The 16,984-nt window shown below is 35.4% G+C and overlaps 1 protein-coding gene across 4 annotated transcripts in view; it reads left to right on the top strand.

The window, feature by feature from the left end:
* The window catches only part of kaznb (kazrin, periplakin interacting protein b), a 370,845-nt gene that overhangs the window by 202,495 nt on the left and 151,366 nt on the right, over positions 1-16,984 (top strand). Inside the window, exon 1 of one of the 4 annotated variants that reach the window (XM_056468006.1) lies at positions 7,186-7,302. The exons of the other annotated variants lie outside the window; for them this stretch is intronic. Coding sequence (XP_056323981.1) covers positions 7,200-7,302 — 103 coding nt within the window. The 5' untranslated portion in view covers positions 7,186-7,199. Of the gene's footprint in view, positions 1-7,185; positions 7,303-16,984 lie in introns of those variants that run through there. 4 annotated transcript variants of the gene reach the window in all.

The following is a 16,984-nucleotide window of genomic DNA, read 5'->3' as shown; positions in this document are numbered from 1 at the left end:
TCAGCACTTGTCATCCTGCCAGTGTATGCTGTGTAGTGTGTATAGCGCACTTATGCAGCGCATGTCAACTGCTGCTGTTGAGAGAGAGAGAGAGTGCGTGTGAGGGCTCTAAGCAGGTATGGATATAACCAAAAGCAAGATCATATCATTATAAATATTCCATTAACGATACTTATCGAAATATTTATACATTTGTGTGATGTGTATAGTCCATATTAGTCCCATAAGTCCCCTTAAAGGCTTAAGGTTATTGCACACTGAATCAGAAATTTTTGCACATGAAAAAAATTGTGTTGACACACTGCCTCCGAAACTTTCGTCCGTCATAAAAAAAATTTGAACAAGCTTAGTTTTTTTTTTTTTTTTTTCTCCTTTCACATCGTAAAATTACTTTGAGAGGTGTTTTGACAGTTCAGAGCCACCGTACAAGCGAAAAGCTAAATACAATATGCCATTATTTGAGCTACATATAACTTTATGACAAACACAGCATAAAATGAAGACAGAACTGCCCATAGACATTGTAATAGAAAGCATGGTCCGCTTTCGGTTCGTTGCTTCGACACATCAACACGGCCGTCATCTATTATAATGTCTATGGTACTGCCAGTCTCTGTTGAGGGTTTGTTTACATGCGTGAATGTGTGAAACATCACAAGCAATGTATCAAAATTCCACTAATTTCCTCAAATAAACTTTGCATTTTGGGATAATCGTAGCGCAGCTCTTTGATAATGAACTGAACTCTCCTTCCTCTCTATGCAGTAAATAGCCTATTCCTCTTTCTTTTTCTACTTTGGAGAAGAGAGGAAAACAAAGTATCACTGCTTGAACTGATTTGGAAATGTTTTTTTTTTTTTGTAATGGATTAATTAATATGCATCGGACTCAGTGTACAAAGTTTACGTAACAAATTTTTCGCATATTAATACGAAAAAAAAAAAATTTTAGATTTGAGTGTGGAAAGACCTTTAAACTGTACTGGTACTGGCTTATGCTGGTTCTTCCCTCCCGGAGTCCTAAAGCAACTACTGACCACTGGAGCTCCAGGACTGGTTGACTCAGGACAGGCCCTGTATTAGTTTGGCTCAGGACATCTCCAGGTTGTGGAAGTCCAGCAACTAAAGGCAAACTGTAAAGGCCAACGCCTGGTGAGAATTACTGGAAATTTTACGACTGCTTGATTTGACATGATCTCAACAACCCAAGTGAGGAGAAGCCCATCTGGACTCTATTAAGCCCTGCTGCAGAGGAATGACATGGACACGCTGTGCCAGACTGAGAGCTTTATGTGTGCCCTTGAATTACTTCATCTCTCCCTTCTTTTACACCTCTCTTTGCTCTCATATTCTGTCGCTGAAACTTGCAAGCATATTTTTTATGAACATGCACAGCTGAGTTAGCATTTAGTGCAGGCTAGTTTAAAAAGTTATGCATCTCAACAAATAATGACGGACAAGCCAATAACATGGCTGACATGGTGTCAGGCGCTGGTGAACATCGTCTGCGGTCAGCAATTCTGTAGCTTTTCTGCATGTATTTAATTAATCTACCATGCAGAATATAAAGACACTTTCTAATAGCATTCAAAGTACATGATATAGACCTGTTCTTACTTTTTACAATCAAAGCAGAGAAAGTAAATAATTTATCCACATGAAATCATCTGTCTAAAAATGTTAGTTTTGCTAAATATGCAGTGCTGGAAAATCATTCTCAAGTAAAAATACCATTACTTGGCAAGAAAATGCAGTGCAAGTAAAAGTTAATCTTCGCATACGAGCAGGCACAGCCATTTGAATCTTTTTGGCTCGAAACTTCCGATCTCATTCACTTCCATTCATTTTTAGACGTTAAAAACAGCTTATTATGCTGCTTGATGTTGCAAACTGATATTTTCTTATTATATTATTCTGTTTTGTCTGTATAGTTATGAGCATACTTAGTTTATACATACATACTTAGAAAGTAGTTTGACCATTTTCTGATGTTGATTATTCCTAATGATTTCTCCTATAGGCAACTGAATTGGACGTTCTAACACAATCGCAAAAACGAGCGCACCTCCATATTTAAGAATAAGGTCAATACTTGCAAAAATGTAGCTTACATTAGTGGCATTTTCTTTTAAGTGTTTCTAATTAAACTTAATTATTGGCATTCATGAAAAATGTATTTTAAAAGTGCGATTAATTTAATGTGAGAAGACATCATATTAATAAATGCACATTTAATAGACAGAAATCAGGTTGTTGCGTTTACATGGGAAGCAAAATCCATGTAACCTAAGTGGCAAAAGTCAAGCTGTGACAATGTTCTAACACTTAGCTCACTTGAACTCTGACTAAGGCACTTTTTACACTAATATGCTTTAGTTTTAAATCGCATAAGTTTTGCTAAGCCTTGTTACACCTTCCGTCCACACTACCCGGGAGTTTTCGAAGGCCGAAAAGTATGTTAGTGTGGATGGGGGAAAACGGAGACATCTGAAAATGGAGGCGGGGCTGCAGACATTCTAATTGGGGCTTTTTCCTCAATATTAAGTAGCCTACACACAGTGCAGTCTTGTATCCTCTCCTTGTAAGTTCAGACTTTGCAAGTTTGATATGGAACTCCCGAGGACACATTGGATAAATCTTCAAAGGGAAGAAGGTACTTTATAACCTCATTCACATCACCCTGACTACGTTGTTTCACTATCTTAACAATATAATGAAAACATGATATGAGGAACTGCCTATTTTCATTTTGATATTAGCAAATTAACAGACACTAAAAATGTTGAGGCGTCCTGGTGTAGCTGCATATTTATAGGACCGTCATCTTCACTGTATGCATATTTATAAAAAAGCGTAGCCTATTACATAACTGCCTTTCATTTTCATTGAAAATACAAAACATACCCTCTCTTTTGCTGAATATCAGTTTTAATAATTAATAATGGCCATTATAAAAGTATAACATACAATAGGTTTGTACATTATAGGAACATAAATGCAAGCAATAAGTCAAATGTGCAGAGTCAGTGTATGTGGTTACGTATTAATATATTATATCTTTGCGCTCAGCCAAAAACACATTACCTTAGAACAAGTAATAGATTCAAAAGACCAAAATCGGGGAATATGTCGTTAGATAGAGACAACAGGATAAATTAAATATCACGTTTAACATATATAGAGAGATTAGATCCAGTGTTAGATCCTTGATGAACAGTACGACGTGCACAGCTCTCATCTTGGTAGAAGTTCTCATACACTGCAGTGCATGCCAGAGTGTGTATGGTCACATGATGTGCGTTTTCAGCGTTATAGTGTGGACGGAGATTTGTTTAAAAATGCTGGGGGAAACGTCAGTGTGGATGCGGATTGTTTTCCTTCTAAAACGCTGTTTTAAAACAAGCTACTAGTGTCCAGCAGTTGGCGCCGCAACCTAAGCTCCTGCAGCACTGATAGAATACATGCAATTTGTGCATGTATTTAAAAACGTAACATTCTGTAGTGCATTTAGTTATTGTGTAACCCAATTTGTTGATTTCAGTCATCAGACAGTAGACATTCTTCATCTTTACATCAGTGACATGCAGTCTAAACTGTTTCTTGGTCTTTTTGGACACTTTTAGTGCTTCTACACTGTACATGCTTGCTGCATTTATAAAGCATCCATGTCTTGAGCTCAGTCTGTCTGATGTGATTTGTCTATGCATGATTTGATTGGATGGGAATCACAGGACTGATTATTCTACTTAGCCAATCACAGTAGACAAGAAAAAATAAACAAATTAAGTAGTGACTGCAAGGAATTAGTGCAGTAAAAGTATTAATACTGCACTAAAAATATAGTTAAGTAAAAGTACATCTATTTAACTACTTATAAAGTACAATTCCCGAGAAGAACTCCTCTCAGTAATTTAAGTATTTATAAGTCATAACTTTACATCACTGTAAATAAGTTGTATTGTAAAGAGATCAAAGCACTGATAAGTTGTGTTGGTGTAAAAGTCACATTTGATCATTTAATTCAGAAAGAGCTACAGGCAGTCCTACATTAAACAAAATGTTCAAATCTCATTCGCTGTACTAATCTCCGGAAACACAAGTGACCCCACACAAACATAAAAGCTGCATCTCCAAACTCACGAACTGCTGAGATGTTTGTTTGTGGCATTTTCACGGATGCTCTTTCCTCTAATCGAGATATCAAAGGCACTCTGTCAAGGCTAGTAGTATTAGATCAGTCACACTTTAGCTATGGTACTTCAAAGCTATTACTTGCGTGCATATCACATATTTTTGACACTGCCGCACGGTAAGTGGTTGTGATTAAAGTATAATGGGAGGGTTCAGTAAGACAAAGGCTACGCTTACGCTTGTGCATTTTTATTTTAAAACGTACAGCTTTTGCCACAGTTACGTCTGGCATTCACAGTACTCAGTGTAGATAGACCAAAATGCAGACTTTTGAAAATAAAGCCTCCTGTGTATTTTCTTTATTTTAAAATGCCATCTTGTTTTGTTTTCATTGTAAGTGTTACAGATGTCTAAAGTACTTATGATGTCTTGCACTAAATAATTCCATCAAAATATTCATCCAATCCATTCATTGGAGAATGGTACTTGCAGACATTATTTTTTATTAATTTTTGTAATGTTGATTGATTAACAAATGACCTTAAATAACAGATGGTGTTGAATTGATTGATTGATTGATTGATTGGTTGGTTGATTGGTTGGTGGGTTGAATTTTATGTTTGTATACAGATAATGTACAGTATACTGGTAATTTTCTGCCAGGGTATTGTCCATTTTTCGACTGATTCTATTTTACAGTTGTATTTACTGACTATTTACATTTTTTTCCCGTGTTTAATGTAAAATATTAAATGAGGCCTGATCATCTCGGATGCACAGAATATCGATGCCCTGAATCAAGATAAAAAGCCCTGAATTTGATAAAAATATTCACTTGTATCTTTCATCTTCTCATCAGTGACATGCATTCTAAACATTCATGGTGTGTAATGATTTCTCATCTTCCTGGACATTTTTAATATTCCACACTGTACGTGTTTGCTGCATTCATAAAGCATCCATCTGTCTGAAGCAATTATATTCATAATGATAATTCTTCTACTTCAATTAATGCATTAAATAATCCAGTGTTTCTCAGCCACGCACCTGGAGGACCACCAGCCCTACACATTTTCATGTCTCCTTAATCAAACACACCTAATTCAGATCATCAGCTCATTAACAGAGACTGAAAGACCTGGAATAGGTGTGACAGACAAAGGAGACATACAAAAACATGCAGTGCAGGTGGTCTTCCAGGAACGTGGCTGAGAAACACTGAAATAATCAATGTAAAACATTTATTTCTTTATTTTGATACTATTTTTAAATTTGCTCTACAATTCAGTTTAGTTTTAGTTCATTCTATTAATGTTTTTATTTATTTATTTGTTTGTTTGTTTGTTTGTTTGTTTGTTTATTATGCTGGCCAAAGTTATTGTAGTTTTGCATTTTTACATTAATTTTTTTATTTCAATACTATTTTTAAATGTGCTGTAAATTTCAGTTTAGTTTTAGTTCATTCCATGAGTGTTTATTTACTTATTCATTCATTCATTCATTCATTTATTTTCTTTTCTGCTTAGTCCCTTTATTAATTTGGGGTCGCCACAGCGGAATGAACCGCCAACTTATCCAGCACATTTTTTACGCAGCGGATGCCCTTCTAGCCACAACCCATCTCTGGGAAACATCCATACACACTCACTCACACTCATACACCACGAACAATTTAGCCTTCCCAATTCACCTGTACCACATGTCTTTGGACTGTGGGGGAAACCGGAGCAGCCGGAGGAAACCCACGCGAATGCAGGGAGATTTATTTATTTATTTATTTATTTATTTATTCATTTATTTATTCATTTATTTATTCATTGGTATGCTGGCCAAAGTTATTATATTTTTGCATTTTTACGTTTATTTTTCATTTTTTCATTTATTTTTATTTCAATATTATTTTTAAATTTCCTGTAGATTTCAGTTTAGTTTTAGTTCATTCCATGAGTGTTTTTATTTATTTATTTATTTATTTATTTATTTATTTATTTATTTATTTAATATTATTTATTAATTAATTAATTAATTAACTTATTTATTATTTGTTGTTATGCTAGCCAAAGTTATTGTAGTTTTGCATTTTTATATTTATTCATTTTATTTCAATACTATTTTTAAATTGGCTGTAGATTCATTCATTCATTCATTTTCTTTTCGGCTTAGACCCTGTATTAATCTGGGGTCGCCACAGCAGAATGAACTAAAAACTTATCCAGCACGTGTTTTATGCAGCGGATGCCCTTCCAGCTGCAACCCATCACTGGGAAACATCCATACACTCGCATTCACACCCATACACCACGGACAATTTAGCCTACTCAATTCACCTGTACTGCATGTCTTTGGACTGGTGGGGGAAATCAGAGCACCCAGATGAAACCCACGCGAACACGGGGAGAACATGCAAACTCCACACAGAAACGACAACTGACCCAGCTGAGGCTCGAACCAGCGACCTTCTTGCTGTGAGGCGATCGTGCTACCTCGTTGCCCCTTGTTGTAGATTTAAGTTTAGTTTTAGTATGTTACTGTACATGAACTGAGTCAATGCAGTGAATCAATGTAGACAAGAAAAAAAACACGTACAGTAAAGTAGTGATTTCTTGTTGAAGGAAAATGGTGGAGTAAAAGTACCGATACAGCACTAAAAATCTAATCAAGCACACATTTTTAAACTATTTAGTAAAGTACAATTTCTGAGAATAATTTCTCAATTGCACTAATTTGAGCAGTTGTACAAATACTTACAAATCTGTACAGGAATTGAATTACTAATTTTAGCTTCACATAGGGTGGATGGAGATCTTTACTGAAATGCAGCAGAAACAGTACGGATGAGGATCATTTTCATTTTAAAACATCATAAATGCAGCAGTGTAAACATAGCCAAAGACAATGAGAGAGAGTCAAAACATCTGCTGTGCAGCCCGTTTCCGGGGCAGGGCGAGAAACTGTCCCAGTGAGTAAAGGGAGAAGGGGAGGGACTGCACCAGCTGCTGGAGCACCGCTCAATGGGTCAATACTGAGATTTCTAAGTCCGCAGCCTTGGTTAGGTAAAGTTACGCAAAGATGCAGAGAGCGAACTTGGCATCATCTTGGTTTTGGATGGAGGACAGCATGCGCTGGCCTGGCTGTGTGCCCTGGGACACGGATGAGGAGGATCTAGCACAAGGTAAACTGAATTAACATGCTTCTGTAGTTCACACGGTGCTTTAAGAACTGCTAAGGATGTTAGCTTTAGCATCAAGTGGAGACTATAATCCACAGGCTTTCGCCCACCAGATGTGCATTGTCCCACTTAGTGCAGTGGAATTTGTCTGCGATTAACGTTTTAGCTGCTGTGGGATGTGTTCTGTGTGTGAGAGAGGGTGCTGTGGTTTATTCGGTTGTGCCTTCGCAGATTTCAGGACATCATTTGAAACTGCTCAGCAGAATCAGGGCATCTGACACCAGCACTTCTTGTTGGTGGGGAAATAACAGAATCGCTTTGGATGTCACCTTCATTCTTACTTTACTGTAGGTCAGGAGCTGGCAGAACTAGATGTGTCAAAATGAGAAAGATCATTTTTATTTTTATTTTATTAACCATTTATAGGGGGGCCATTGAAATGCAGATGTTACTGGAGGATATTACAAGACTTTTAAACTTTTATAACTTGTTTTATTATATTGTAATCAGTGTCAGTGAAGTTACAATATATGTTGTTTTGCTTAAAAGCTTATTTGTTTTGTTTTTGCCATTACAGTAAACATTTCTCATTGTCACTAAAATTATTTTATTATGAGATAAACTATTTAATTTTGTTTCAAAAATGTAATATATTTTGTATTTATTTTGTTAAAAGCAGTATTTAATATTATTATATTCATATTCAAATATTGCCCCTTAATGGAGAAGTAAATTTCTCACCCTGGTTTATATTGTGCAGAGATTATAGGTGATTGGAAGAGATTAAAATAATTAGCAGCGATTAAAATGTCGCAGTTATTGTTAATCTTTTTTGTATTGCTGAACTATATTCAACTTGTACAATGTAGTGACGTTTAACCTTGTTTAATACATACGTTCACAGATATTATGACACACACTTTAAAAAAAAAGGTTCTTTATTGTCATCAGTTGTTCCAAGAAGAATCTTTAACATCCACACAGTGTTTACATTCCATAAAAGGTTTTTGAGATTATTAAGAAGTTCTTCATGCTAAGAAACAAATGATGTGAAATGTTCTTTAAAGAGGGTGGCATGGTGGCTCTGTGGTTAGCACTGCCTCACAGCAAGAAGGTCGTTGGTTCGAGTCCCGGCTTTGCATGTTCTCCTCGTGTTTACGTGGGTTTTCTCCGGGTGCTCCGGTTTCCCCCACAGTCCAAAGACATTCCCTATAGGTGAATTGGGTAAACAAAACTGGCCATAGTGTATGAGTGCGTGTGTGAATGAGAGTGTGTATGGATGTTTTCCAGTACTGGGTTGCAGCTGGAAGAGCATCCGCTGTGTAAAACATAAGTTTGAATAGTTGGCGGTTCATTCCGCTGTGGCGACCCCTGATAAATAAGGGACTAAACTGAAGGATAATGAAAGAATGAAGGTTTTTTTAAAGAACCCAAAATGGTTCTTACTTTATCTGACATCACTGCAAAGATTCTCTTTTGGAACTGTTGTTTTTAAGAATGCATGATCATTTTCACCGAAAACATTGAGGTTTCTTCTAAATAAATCATCCAAATCTGTTTCTATTACGTACAATATTCAATATAGAACACTCTAAAACATCACAGCTAGGACCTCCTTACACGCACAAAACAAAGTTTTAATCCAATCTGTTAAGAAGTCAAGGGTGAATTGACTGTAGACATTTATGGAGAAGATGAAGATGAAAGATGAAGGACTATCAATACTGTGATGCCTCACAAGCACTGTGATTGTATGAGATTGTTCCACCTATAATTAATTATTCTTTGTGTTCATCTTCGCTCCATCTTCTTAAAACACAGAGGAAGCCTCCCCCTCTTTATCCCCAGACACTTTCATGTGCAAAGGGGATTCAGATTTAAGCTTGCATTTTTTTATGTAACCGTTGCTTAGCAACTAAGACAGTATTCTCCATGTGAGTAAAGTGCCATTAGACACAACGCAGTCCCTCATGTGGATATGTTATATTATAAGAAAATATTTATCTTCAAGGCGTGTGTTATGACATCAGACTCATTCCTCAGGGCTCTTTCTGCATGCCTGCATCCCGCTAGTTTATCTCGTCCTCCTCACGACTGTGTTGACACATCAGCGGCTCATTCCTTTCTAAATTAGGCTAATCATTTCTGTTTTCTTTCTGAGTTCAATTTGAGGAATGTGCGGTGGCTTAATGGACATACTTTCACTGTTAAATGATGGAAGAACCGTGTGAATTTTTTTAAAAGCTATGCTAGAAATGTAAAACAAGGCCGCATCCAGACACTGCTTTTAATGGGGACACATAATAAGTTGCTTAACTCATTTCACAGGGTTTTCAAAGATTTTATAGGTGTAACATCTTCATATACACTTATAGAAAAAGAAGGTACAAAAGCTGTGACTGTGGCAAAACGTTTTTCCTTTGTACTTCGTTTACATATTGGTGCATTAATGACATGCATTGGATATTGAATTGAATTAGGCATCGCTACATCTCTCATGAATTTTGATGAACGTGCTGGATTTGATATATGTGCTTTCTGTTTTGACGACAGTCTGAGGATTGGACTGAGGGTTTCTCTATAAGATATATGTCAACATTGCCAAATTGGAGCTCTGGCAGGAACCTGACAGTTTTTAATAATGCAAATATATGGATCACAAGTGCTCAAAATGTACAGTTTGTGTTTATATTTCTTTTTGTTGTTGTTGTTGTTTGTTTTGTTCAGTTGATGTGATTCAAATATTCACAGCTTGAAGAAGGAAAACTGAATGCATTGTTCCACGTTTCTATGGAGATTCCAGTTTAAGCTGCCATTACTAGTCATTGTTTTGCCCGCCAGGTCTTTGAACATCTCACGTGACTGAAAACAATCAATTGTTCCATTGGCCTATTCATACTGTACATCAATGGAAAGCTTATTTATTCAGCTATCAGATAATGTAAAAATCTCAAATATACACTTAGGACTGTTTTTTTTGTTTGTTTTTTGTGTGTGGTCTTGGGTGCACTTAACATTTTGGGGGGTTTAACTATCTGGTAGTTACTGAACTTAATTAGTTTTTAGGAAATACATTTTACAAATGTATGTTTTTATATGAATCCGTTTTTTCCATCCCTAATAATGATAATAATTATCTCTCACTCTCCACCTGAACAGTGAAATAATATGCTCACACTTCACAATAAGGTTTCATTAGGTAATATATTTACTAATATGAACTTTACATTTACTACTGACGTATTAAAGTCATAACTCATGCTTGTTAACATTAATCCACCAGGAGCTAACATGAACTAACAATAAAGAACTGTATTTTTATTAACTAATGTTAACTAACATGAACAAATACTGTAATGAACACTTTGTTCATTCTTTGTTAATTACACACAGTTGAAGTCAGAATTATTAGCCCCTCTGTTTATTTTTTCCCCAATTTTTGTTTAACAGATTTTTAAGACTGTTTAAGATTTTGTTTCAGCACATTTCTAAACATAATAGTTTTAAAAACTCATTTCTAATAGCTGATTTATTTTATCTTTGCCATGATGACAGTAAATAATATTTTACTAGATATTGTTCTGAATACTTCTATACAGCTTAAAGTGACATTTAAAGTCTGAACGTGGTTAATTAGGTTAGCTGGTAGGTTAGGAAGGGTAATTAGGCAAGTTATTGAATAATGATGGTTTGTTCTGTAGACTATCGAAAAAAATACAGCTTAAATGAGCTAATAATTTTGAATCAAAAACTGCTTTTATTCTAGCTGAAATAAAACAAATAAGACTTTCTCCAGAAGACAAAATATTATCAGACATACTGTGAAAATTTCCTTGCTCTGTTAAACATCATTTGGGAAATATTTAAAAAAGAAAAAAAAATCAAAGGGAGGCTAATAATTCTGACTTCAACAGTACATTGGAGACTGAATTTATAAAAACTTTTCATTTATTGAGAAATGATGTAAGATTCATTGCTCAAATTATGAAGGAAGGCAACTGTTGTACCTGTTTTTGTGAGAATGTAGATAATTATAAAGTGATCGTTTACTCAAACATGAAAATGTTCTCAGCGTTTACTCACCCTAAAGTGGTTTTAAACCTTTATGAATTTCTATTTTTTCTGCTGAAGCTCAAAGAAGATATTTTGAAGAAATCTGGACACTGATAGCACTTGACCGTCCATAGTAGGGAAAAGAAACACTAGGAAAGTCAATGGTTACAGGTTTCCGGCTTTCTTCAGAATATCTTGAACTCAAACAGGGTTGTGACAAGATGACTGAATGCTGACGGAATGTTCGGTTCTGGGCCTACTATCTTTCTACTTAAAAGTTTGATCAAAAAGTTGTCATTGACGAAATTAGAAAAGTTGTCTGTCCTTACATCCACCAGATTTGCATTTGACCTTTTGAGAAGCGATTTACATAATGCATGGTGGACATAGAGTGAGCGTGTTTTTGATGATGCGTTTTAGAGGGCACATTGATTATAAGACTTTAATGAGCAGCGTTTTCGGCCACTTGCAAAGGAAATTCGTCTTTCGTTTGAGCCTCACCAGCTGCTCTGAACCTCTCTTGAGGCTGTTTTTGGTTACATTTTGCTGAAATAAAATCAATGCTGAGGTCTCCATAATTAAGAATCGTGTGTTGTTAATTAAGCAGAGCTCAGGAGGAGAGAAGGGTGTGCTGGAACGTCCCATTAGGGACATGGAGGTGCCGCCAGGGATGTCCCAATGTGATTTAGTTATTCCTCTGCCCTGAATGCATCAAGGAACAGAGCTTGTCTCATTTCACCTGTGTTGAGTATGTGTGGATATTTTAGCGAGTTTCTATGACCATTTAATTATAGATCTGTCCTGTTATTAAAGTATTATTTCTGCCAGATGAAAAAGAGATTAATAAAGAATGTATAAAGCACAGTAAAAGGGTTCAAACTTAATCAAATGATTAGTTCAAAAGAAGGATCCCTTCCTGAATTAGGCATCGCTACATCTCTCATGAACTTTGATAAAGGTACTGGATTCGATATGCAGTATCCCCCCACCCCCAATTTGAATTATTATTATTTTTTTAATATTTCCCAAATGATGTTTAACAGAGCAAGGACATTTTAACAGTATGTCTGATAATATTTTTTCTTCTAGAGAAAGTCTTATTTGTTTTATTTCAGCTAGAACAAAAGCAGTTTTGAATTTTTTAACCATTTTAAGGTCAAAATTATTAGCTCCTTAAAGCAATTTTTTTTCGATAGTCTATAGAACAAACCATTGTTACACAATAACTTACCCTATCCTGCCTAGTTAACCTAATTAACCTAGTTTAGCCTTTAGTGTCTTGAAAAATATCTAGTAAAATATTATTTACTGTCATCATGGCAAAGATAAAATAAATCAGTTATTAGAAATGAGTTATTAACTATTATGTTTAGAAATGTGTTGAAAAAAATCTTCTCTCCATTAAACAGACATTGGGGAAAAAAATAAACAGGGCTGCTAATAATTCAGGAGGGGGGGGGGGGTAATAATTCTGACTTCAACTGTATGTGTGCTTTCTTTTCTGATGAAAGTCTGTAGTGGTTCATTTGTTCCTCATGCTAGAAGCTGACAGGATTTCCGACAGTTTTTTTTTTTTTTCACAGTAAGCTTTAGCAGTCTCAAACTTTCCCTCTTTCTTTCTCACTCATATGGTGGTACTTCACACAGTGGCAGCCTCGATATCATGACTTTCTTTTCTATTATGGTGAATCACAGCACCTTGTTGGCCCTGGCGAACCTGTCATTGATCCACACTGGCTCATTTCACTGCCTGCAGTTTACTGCCTTTTATTTACCAGGACACCCACAACACTGGAAACCAACCCAGAGTTCCTCTAAGGAAATACTAGTCATCACCCAAAGAGCTTGTTAATTAGAGTCTGAGCAGAGTTTCATGAGGAGGACAAGAGCAGTAGTGACACCCGCCTTTTCACTGATTTAGTTGCAGAATTTTTTTCTCCATTCATTTTTTACCATACAGTATGTGAACCTAGACCACAAAACCAGTCTTAAGTTGCGTGGATATGTTTGTAGTAATAGCCAAAAATACATTGTATAAGTCAGATTTATCTATTTTTTTCTATATGTCCAAAATCATTCCAATGTTAAGTACACTCAAAAAACAACTCATTGGATGAACTCAATTTAATTGAGGGCCGGATTTCCATCCAATAAATTTGTTTAGCACCAACTAAAAAAACTATTCACATAATTAAATACAGTTGAGTTGGTCCAACATGATTTTATCAAATAAAGGTTGAAATACATTTGTATTTTAATTTAACTTAAACTCAAAGGTCTGAAAATATCATGTGTCATACATTTTGAAGTTTTATTTGAAGTTATCCTAAATGAACCAAAAGAGCCATTTTTAGGCATGTTTCATGAGTTACATATACAGTTGATTAAGACTGATCTCAGAACTAGTTTTAGGACATAGATTACTGAGCAAAGCAACAAACTGTAATTTTGCTAATTAAGCTGCCAACACCCGACGCATGGGTGCTTCTGAATCTTCAAACTAAAGTAAAGATTAAACTCTTAACAAGTCTTTCTATTAACTTTAAACACATAAGATTACTTTTGTTACTGTCAAAATTCCCCTCTCTTAGTTCAATCACACGCAAAGCATGCTGGGAACTACAAATCCCCTAACCAGGTTGTTGGACCAATGCAATTGCTTCATGTTGTCGCAACACAAAATGCTTAAGTTAACTTGATGGTTTACAGATTTAAGTGGACTGAACTTAAAACAAATAAACTGGACAAAGAAATTACACGATTTGTGTTGTTTCAGCTTATTTAAAACAGGTAGTTTGAACAAGCAGCAATCTTTTTTCTTTTTTGTGAGCAAAAGTCACATTTCATAAAGACATTATGTAAATACTGTAAATATATCAAAGCTTCAAATGTTTAGTGATTATTATTACTGTTAAGAATTAAGAGCTCACAAGGTGATTTTTCCTAGAAGGTTTCTATTCTAATAGTATCTAGTATCTAGTATCAATCAAAATGCACCATCAAAGTATAAATAAAGAAGGGAACAAATACGTTTTCCCCACCAGCAAATATTAAACTAAAGTAAATAAACACCAAGCATAAAAGCAGACACTATAATGCTGTCTCCAATGACTGTATCATTGAGGGTTTCTCCACAATGTCAACATCGCCAAAATGGAGCTCTGGCAGGGACCTGACAGATTTTAATAATGCAAATACATGTATATGGATCACAAGTGCTCAAAATGTACAGCTTGTGTTTGTATCTCTTTTTTTGTTTGTTTGTTTGTTTGTTTTGTTCAGTTGACGTGATTCAAATATTCACAGCTTTAAGAAGGAGGAAATCTGACTGCATTGTTCCATTTTCCTATGGAGATTCCAGTATAAGCTGCCATTACTAGCCATTGTTTTGCCCGCCAGGTCTTCGCAATCTCACGTGACTGAAAACAATCAATTCTTCCATTGGCCTATTCATACTGTACATCAATGGAAAGCTTATTTATTCAGCTATCAGATGATGTAAAAATCTCAAATATACACTTAGGACTATTTTTTTGTGGTCCAGGGTGCACTTAACATTTGTTTGTTTGTTTTTTTGTTTGTTTTTTGCAGTTAACCTCTACTATCTGGTAGTTACTATGAATTTAATTACTTTTTACAATTTACAAATGTATATTTTTTTTTATATGAATCAGTTTTTCCTCCCCAAATAATGATCATAGATTATCTCACATTCTCCACCTAAACTGTGAAAAATTGTCACACTTCACATGAAGGTTTCCTTAGTTTGTATGTTTACTAATATGAATTTATGAACCATACTTGTACAGCATTTGTTAATCATAGTTCAACATTTACTATGCCGTATTAAAATTATAATTCATGCTTGTTAGCATTAATTCACCATGTGCTAACGTGAACTAACAATAAAGAACTGTATTTTTATTAACTAACGTTAATTACATGAAAAAATACAGTAATGAATCTATTGATAATTGTTTGTTCATGTTAGTATATGCATAAGCTAAAATTAAATAATACGACCTCATTGTAAAAGTGTTACCAATAAGATTTTTTTCCGTGATTTTCTTGAATTGTTTTATGTACAGTTGAAATGAGAAAAACCCCCTTTTAATTTATTATTTTTTTTAAATATTTCCAAAAATGATGTTTAACAGAGTAAGGAAATTTTCACAGTATGTCTGATAATATTTTTTATTCTGGAAAAAAGTCTTATTTGTTTTTTTTTTCCGGCTAGAATAAAAGCTGTTTTTATTTTTTAAAAACCATTTTAAGGTCAAAATTATTAGCCCCTTTAAGCTATATTTTTTTTGATAGTCTATAGAACAAACCATCATTATACAATAACTTACCTAATTACCCTAACCTTAACCTAATTAACCCAGTTAACCCAGTTTAAATATCACTTTAAGCTGTATAGAAGTGTCTTGAGAAATATCTGGTCAAATATAATTTACTGTCATCATGTCAAAGATAAAACAAATCAGTTATTAGAAATGAGTTATTTAAACTATTATGTTTAGAAATGTGTTCTCTCCGTTAAACAGAAATTGGGGAAGAAAATAAACAGGGGTGCGAATAATTCAGGGGGCTAATAATTCAACTGTATTTTCTATACTATACACTGAGGAAACCAGGGTAAACCAGACTAAAGGCAAGATAGTGGAAGTGTCAGTCTGCTGGGAAATGGACATAGATGCTGACACACCGTAAGCTCTTCTTCTTCTATAGCTGGTAATGAGAGCAGATCAATCACGCTGTCCACCTCTAAGCCAGTGGGCTATTGTCTGTACTTAACATTAATCACATGGAGGTCAAGTCTCCGAGATGTTGAGGAATTATAAAGCTACACCTCTGAGCTTGAATGCTGTGAGAATGTCAAAACGTGGGAATGCGTTATTTAAATAGTTGCTTCATTTCTGGACTCGCTTGGAGGCCTTCGTTTAGACTGCTATAAAAACACCTATGCTGATAACCAGACTCTGGTTAATGAGATAGCCATTTGTCATTGTAATGGCTCAGATTTTTTTACCGTTGTCCGAGGAATCAGGGCACAAATTAGACTTTTGTCTGAGGGACAGATAAGCCGGCGACTCGTTACCGCTAGTTGGAAATCTGAATCAAACATCAAGTCAGATCGGAAAATTGTTTATACTGCAAGGCTAGCATTAATTGAGCAATTTATTATAATCACGCCGCAGTCGGGGTCAGAAAGCCAGTCATAGACAGACCCCTAATTGCTCAGGCTGTGTGTGAGCGCCAAAAAAGATGAATTGCCTGTCTGTTCTGTGTCCTGATCTGGGGTCAGAGTGGTCACAGAGTGTTCCTGGGGATTTTGCACTTACTTTTTTCTCTCCCTCTCTCTCTCTCTCTCTCTCTCTCTCTCTCTCTCTCTCTCTCTCTCTCTCTCTCTTGACTTTCCGAACATGACCTTGTGATTTTTGTCTAAAATTAGTCAGACAACATTAGCGTAGCCACATTTTTGGTGATCCTTTTTACGGCTTTTGCACATGAAAGAGAACGTCCTCTGTTTTAATTGGCTTGAACATGCATATTAATCACCGAATCTCTAATGTGTGCAAAGTCTGCCATTATGTAAGAATAATTCAGCTTTTGCTTTAGTGACGGTCTG

The sequence above is a fragment of the Danio aesculapii genome, chromosome 11 (genome assembly GCF_903798145.1).
Source record: "Danio aesculapii chromosome 11, fDanAes4.1, whole genome shotgun sequence".
In the NCBI taxonomy this organism is placed as follows: domain Eukaryota; kingdom Metazoa; phylum Chordata; class Actinopteri; order Cypriniformes; family Danionidae; genus Danio; species Danio aesculapii.
Note: the sequence above shows the minus strand (reverse complement) of the source record. Positions and strands in the feature narration are given on the sequence as shown.